Below are 7,217 nucleotides of genomic sequence, written 5' to 3'. Positions count from 1 at the left end.
TCTAGAAGTTCACGGTTCATGTATTGCTGAAGCCTGGCTTGGAGAATTTTGAGCGTTACTTTGCTAGTGTGTGAGATGAGTGCAATTGTGCAGTAGTTTGAGCATTCTTTGGCATTGCCTTTCTTTGGGATTGGAATGAAAACTGCCCTTTTCCAGTCCTGTGGCCACTGCTGAGTTTTCCAAATTTGCTGGCATATTGAGTGCAGCACTTTCACAACATCATCTTTTAGGATTTGAAATAGCTCAACTGGAATTCCATCACCTCCACTAGCTTTGTTTGTAGTGATGCTTCCTAAGACCCACTTGACTTCACATTCCAGGATATCTGGCTCTAGGTGAGTGATTGCACCATCATGGTATCTGGGTCATGAAGATCTTTTTTGCATAGTTCTTCTGTGTATTCTTGCCACCTCTTCTCAATATCTTCTGCTTCTGTTAGGCCCATACCATTTCTGTCCTTTATTGTGCCCATCTTTGCATGAAATGTTCCCTTGGTATCTCTAATCTTCTTGAAGAGATCTCTAGCCTTTCCCATTCTATTGTTTTCCTCTAGAAATAGAACAGACCAAAAAAATATCTGTACCTAGATAGACACTGAAATGCAGGAGAGGCAATAGATGTTGTGAAAAAAGTACCAGTGCAATCTCTAGGCCCAAGTGTGCACGCATGCCAAGTCTTCCAGTCATGTCTGACTCCGTGTGACCCTAGAACTGTAGGCCACCAGGTTTCTCTGTCCATGGGATTCTCCAGGCAAAAATACTGGAGTGGGTTGCCATGCCCTCCTCCAGGGGACCTTCCCGACTCAGGGATCGAACCTGAGTCTCTTATGTCTCCTGCAGTGGCAGGTGGGTTCTTTACCACTAGTGCCACCTAGGAAGCCCCCTAGGGTCAAGTATCTGGCTCCAAATCCTGACTCCTATACTTATACTATGTGTGGTCCTGGGCAAGTCATTTATTTAACCTCTCTGTACCCCAATTTTCTCATTTGTAAAAATGAGATAGAGTACCTACTTTCTAGAGACTCTAAGAATTAAATAATACATCTAAAGCCCCCCAAACAAAGCTACTTTAGCTATTTTATTGTGTACCAAATACACGTAAGACTAAATTCATAAGTACCGCAGGCAATTAATTTCATGCAATATTGCCCTTTTGGCATGTTTCCACTCCCGACTCCTTTCCAGCACTCACAGGAATATTTGAAATATGCAACAGACATGTTCTGCTTAATCCATTTCCTGGCACTGTTACTGCAAACTCCCCAGAAAAGAACATCTCATTAATAGGAAGTAACAGGCATTAAATGCATAATTGACATGTGGAAATTGAAACTCTGCACCTTCCCCACATCCAGCCTGTGGAAAACCGTAGCCTCATTCATGGTGGCTAGAGATGTCAGAAGTATTTGGGTCTGGTACCTGGCTGGCCTCTGTTTCTTGCTGCCTCTTGGTGTTTTCTTATGTCCACAGGCTCTGTTCACAGCATTACCTCCAAGCAACTCTGTCATCTACAGCAGATCCTCAGCTTCAAGCTGAGGATTACCTTAGCTTTCTGGGTAATTTGAAATCTGACACTCACACTTCTCATTTGCAATGGACAAGGAAAAGGGAGTGGAAAACATGATTCTTTTTCATTATCTGTATCTCCTCAGGGACTGCTGGAGTCCCCTTCTCTGCAATTTGCATGGAGCTTGTCAGAATCATTTCAGCTATCTCTTACAGCCTCTCTTTCCAGGCAGTGAGCACACCCTCCTCCCAGCATGGTCTGTGGTGTTCCTGTATCAGACTGTGGCCCCATCAGCAACAAACTGCAGGCTAATCAGGTCATATCTGTTCTAGGTCGTGTTATGTATATTTTTTTCTATGTGTTGCATATATTTTTTTCTATAATTATTTTTAACATAAATGTTTAACCAGAGAGGAACACAAGAAGACATAGCAGCAAAGACACCATCTCACAATAACAAAGCATTTGTTCTCTGACCATAATAGAAACAGGAAGCTACCAGTGATCCCATTTCCAACTGTGATATGACTCCTATTCACATCTCTCTTGCCTAAATTCAGAATCAAATGTGTCTTTCTCTCAACATATCCATTTTTTTTTGGCAGATTCCCTTCTGAAATCCCTTATTTTGAGAAGGAGCTAAGACAACACGTCCTCATGGTTTATTGGGCCCATATTTCCTATGCCATCTCCCTACAACCCAACACCCGCTTGTAACCTTTCAAATGCAGTGAGTGTTTGGGGGCCCACTGATGTCACGTCTCCTCTGAATGGTCTAGTGGAGTATTGAACCTCAAAGGTATAAAACTGCCCTGTGAAAACTTTTTAGTGTTAAATTCACTCAACTCACTAGTCACTTTACACTCTAACGCTCAGGAAAGCTTACAAACTACAACTGAAACACTGTAGAGGCTAACAATATAACACATTCATTTCTTCCAGTTAGACACCACATCTGACATTCAGTATCTACCACCTTGCATTCATAAATGGCTCGGAGCCACATGTCAGAATCAGAGCACTGATGATGCTTCCGCCTATCACCTATCACGGAGTCCAATTTTTGCTTATTATTCTATATTATGTTCCCAGATATATACACAAAGCTCTGGAGAAAACCAGACTGGCTATTTCTATTTGCTTGATTTCTGAGGTTGCCTGGCATTCTAGGAAAATGTGTTAATGTGTAACTCCTAGGTTTTCCCCACTATGAATCATCCCATAATCCTAGAGTTAGGTCTTTTGGCTCAAAAACTTTCTCTCTCTCTTTTTTTCTGCAAGAGTATCTGTGCAAATATCTTTATCTGATACAACTTTACATTCCTCTTCTATGTTCCACATTGATTGAGTAAATACCATAATAGATAAATGAATGAATTACTAACACATGGGTTTGAGGAAAGGCCTGGAGAAATTTGGGAGCCATGGCATGAATAGATATTGCTCCTTTTTTACTTAAAGCAGAAGAAAAAAGTAGATATTGCAAAAGACTATACACACACACACACACACACACACACACACAGTCCTTAGTTTATTCAGCATGTTATTTTGTGTAATTTTGGTCTGTCCTTCACTCCACTGGATTTCCAATATACCTCCTCTTTTCTCTTCCTCTCACCTCAAGATATACAAATCATAAACCATATATACAATAATGCATACCACAAACAAGATTGTTTTGAAATTATTCAAATTCAATAGGAAAAAAATTGAAGAAAGAAAGGGAAACATAAGGCTAGGAGGAAAATTATAACCATACCTCTGACCTGGAATAAAGTCAGTGGAGCTGTGAGTGGGCTCATTATAAAAGTTGTACCCAGCCCAGGACACAGGAAAACTCTGTTATGGTGCCCCCTGTCCTTATATATGAGACTTAAAATGTGAGAAATGTTAAAGAACTACAGATTGGCTTAGAAGGTGTTTGTGTGTTTTAATGGCTGAGGGCATATATCACCAATTTTTGCTGTGAGAGAAATTATCTCAACTTATAATGGTTTAAACAATAGTGAGTTGCTTATGAATCTATGGGTCAGCTGTGCAGTCTGTGCAGTCTGGGCCAAACTTGGCTGATCGTGGCCACACTTGCTCCTTTGCCTATAGTCAGCTTGGGGGGAAGGAGGGAGAAACAGAGCTGGCTGGTCTAGGATGGCCTCAGCTGGTCAACCAGGGAGTCTGGGGACTCACTCTGATGGTCTGTTATCACCCAGCAGACCAGCCTGGACTCGTTCCACTGAAGCAGCAGGGTTCTGAGAGAGGCAGTGAAAGTTTGCGAAGCTTAGAACTGCCACCTGCCATTTCTGCCACTTTCTATTGGCCAGGACAAGTATGAGACCAGGCCAAATTCAAGGGGAAGAGAAAACAGACTTTCCCCTTGAACCCTCCTTGATAAGGATGAGCTGTGAAGTTACATTACAGAGGGATATGGATGAAAGGAAGAAGAAAGGATTATGACTACTTTCACAATCTTCCACAGGGCAAAATGAAACAGGATCACCCTGGTAAGTCCTTGTGTTTTTGTTCTTGTCCATGTAACTGAATCAACATTTATCCCTCCCTTTTCCCCTTCCACTGCAGGTCCTCCCTTCTCCTTTTCCTTAGTAAGAGTCCAGGAATAAAGTCTTGATTCAGTTACATGGATGAGAACAAGGATACAAGGACTTAATACAGTGTTTCTGTTTTATTTTGTCCTGTGGTAGATTGCAAATGGAGAAGGCACTGGCACCCCACTCCAGTACTCTTGCCTGGAAAATCCCATGGACAGAGGAGCCTGGTAGGCTGCAGTCCATGGGGTCGCTAAGAGTCGGACACGACTGAGCCACTTCACTTTCACTTTTCACTTTCATGCATTGGAGAAGGAAATGGCAACCCACTCCAGTGTTCTTGCCTGGAGAATCCCAGGGACAGCGGAGCCTGGTGGGCTGCCGTCTATGGGGTCGCACAGAGTCAGACGCAACTGAAGCGACTTAGCAGCAGCAGCAGATTGCAAAAGTGATCATAATCCTCCTCCTTCGCCTCCTTCAACAAGGCTGGAAGAAAACAGCAGTCATGTGCTTAAGTCTCTAATCTGTTCTTGTAACAAGAAACTCTTCTCACTGCATCTGGCTGTCAGTGTATTTCAGAAACCAGACCCCTTCCTCCTGAACCTGGCCATCAATAGCTCTTTTGCTGTCTACAGCCATCTCAGGGGTGGCGGTAGTTGGTTTAAGAGGAGCCTGAAAGAGGATTGCAAATGTATTTCTCTTTGACTTTCATTATCCCAGCAAGAATTTGAGGATTTCTTGGGTATTTTTTTTTTTATTAAGCTTCAAATCTCAGCTGTCATTCTCAGCTCACAATGTCATCTCTATAATGGGACACTGTTTGCTGAAACCTGCAGCTTGTATGCTTTTATTCTCCTCAAACTCAACTAGTAAACATCAGGGTTGTCCTATGGGACTAAGGATGAATCATATTAGAGTGTCTACTAGCAGGACCATGCTTAGAGTCAAACAGCTGAATAAACAGAATTTCACATCTACCAAAGCATCATCTTTATAGCCATAGATTGTTTCAATGCAGTGTGGCTTTCTGAGCTTCACTGGCAGGAAGAGAATAGAAAAGCATCTAAGGTTCTTCATAAAAGAACATGCCATACCCTGATTCGTCAGCCCCCCAGGTGATACACCCATTCCAGCATCAGGGCAGCATGAGACTTGTTGAGAAGCTGAACTTCAGTTGAAAAGGACTCCTTTTGTCCCCCTGATGCTCCAGCAGGTAGTCTGTCCATGGCTTTGTGACTCCAGCTCTATCTGCATATCCAGCTCTGTATTATTCACAAGGAAGTGGCTGAAAGATGGGCAGAGCTAAAGTGAATCTAAAGAAGTTCAATCTAAAGTGTCTCTTGGTTTCCTAGGTCCAGTGCGGGGCCCCGTCACCTCACCGTGTGGAATACTTCCAACCTGAGTCATGACAATCGACGAAAGTACATCTTTAATGATGAGGGTGGACCAAACCAGCTGGGCGTCCGGACCCACCAGGACATTCCTCTCCCTCCGAGGAGAAGAGAGCTCCCTGCCTCGCTGACCACCAATGGGAAAGCAGACTCCCACAGCGGGGCTCGGAACTCAGTGATCCAAGAGCTCTCAGAGCTGGAGAGGCAGATTCAGGTGATCCGCCAGGAGCTGCAGCTGGCCGTGAGCAGGAAAACGGAGCTGGAAGAGTATCAAAGGACAAATCGAACTTGTGAGCCCTGAGTGGCCACGCTGCTCCCCTCTCTCACTTCCTGGCCTTCCTCTGAGCCCTTGAGACACTTTGTAATGCTCTTTTGTAGCTATTGACCAAGGTGGGGGGAAGCTGAGGTTTGGGTCTTCTTAGAGGTCAAGTGTGCTCTCCCCCTACCTGCAAAGCAGTGGCCAGTCTTCTCAAGCTCATTCTAGGTCTCCTGGGTAGGTATGTTTTTCAGAGCAGGAATCTTAGTCAGGAGTAACGCCATGTGAGGGATCTGTGAAAAACCAGACAACCCCAGCTCCTGTTAACCTTTTCACCAGGTGCCACATTACTAATTCTGGTTTTTAGCCCTTTCTGTGCACTATCAACTATCAGAGATAAAAGTGTTAACCATATCTGTGTCTTCTTGGGTTGTTGGTTTTAATCTTAGTATATGAAAGTGAAAGCCGTTCAGTCGTGTCCGACTCTTTGCGACCCCATGGACTATATAGTCCATGGAATTCTCTAGGCCAGAATACTGGAGTGGGTACCCTTTCCCTTCTCCAAATCTTAGTATAGAGCAGGGTTATTCAGGGCTGTGACTTTTGCTATAGCTCCCCAGTCTAGATGTGTCCCCACAGTCTGAATGGGGAGCCAGGGAAGAGCTAGAGACACTTGGGATGGGGAGGTGGGTACTTAGAAAAGTCAGCTGAACTCACTCATATCACAGCAGGCTGACGACTGATTGGATCAGGCCAGAGCCATGGTTTTAAAAGGGTCCTGGATCTCTGACACCATCCTAACATTGGGTAGGAACATGTTTACATGCCACTATGAAAGGGGACAGAGATGCAGTGAGCAGGAAGAAGACAGACAGAAGAGGCATTAAAATGTACACCATGCTTTTTGAACAACAAAAAAGGAAGTTTGCTAAGGAATGAATAGGGCTTTACTTCTAACTAAGCATCTGCACTATAGTGTGTGCCTTTTATAAAGCAAAGAGAGAGAAAAGCAAGGCAAAGATGTGACCTTAGGATGAGACTGGGATATTCCTGCTAACTGCCTGCACAAGACATGTGAGCTGGTACTGTGGGTTAATTAATGGAGATGTTCTGCAAGCCATGTACTAGGCTGGTCTCAGATCAGCAGTCACCTATGTCTTAGCTGTAGGACTCCCAGAGATGAACCTCAAGCCTGTGTACATCACAAGCTTAAGCATTCGGGAATCTGCCCTGTGCTTTTCATATCTGTATGGATCCCTACCAAGTCAGTCTTGCAGCCTCATACTCGCTCATCTGTAAGAAACTGAACAGGCATTGGTCCCTCTGATTTTCCCCCAAACCCTATCTAATGGTTGCCCTGAGTAAGCAGTTTCCCCTGTGCCTAGGCATCCCTTTCCCAGTGTACAAAGGCTTGGACATGCAGAACAGGAAAGGAGTATGGACACTATAGAACAACAATTCTCAATCCCCTAGCACCTCATCAGGGTGCTGACTGCCAGGGCTCATCCCCGAAGGATGGGG

General features: G+C 44.1%; 1 protein-coding gene across 1 annotated transcript in view; it reads left to right on the top strand.

The window, feature by feature from the left end:
• GRIN3A (glutamate receptor, ionotropic, N-methyl-D-aspartate 3A) overlaps positions 1-6,100 on the top strand; it is a 205,903-nt gene extending 199,803 nt beyond the window's left edge. Inside the window, exon 10 of the mRNA XM_010844835.1 lies at positions 5,402-6,100. Coding sequence (XP_010843137.1) covers positions 5,402-5,741 — 340 coding nt within the window. The 3' untranslated portion in view covers positions 5,742-6,100. The remainder of the gene's footprint in view (positions 1-5,401) is intronic.
• Positions 6,101-7,217: the final 1,117 nt, after the last annotated feature.

This window comes from Bison bison, unplaced genomic scaffold (genome assembly GCF_000754665.1).
Source record: "Bison bison bison isolate TAMUID 2011002044 unplaced genomic scaffold, Bison_UMD1.0 scf7180017864209, whole genome shotgun sequence".
NCBI classification, from domain to species: domain Eukaryota; kingdom Metazoa; phylum Chordata; class Mammalia; order Artiodactyla; family Bovidae; genus Bison; species Bison bison.
This window is presented reverse-complemented; position numbering and strand designations above follow the sequence as displayed.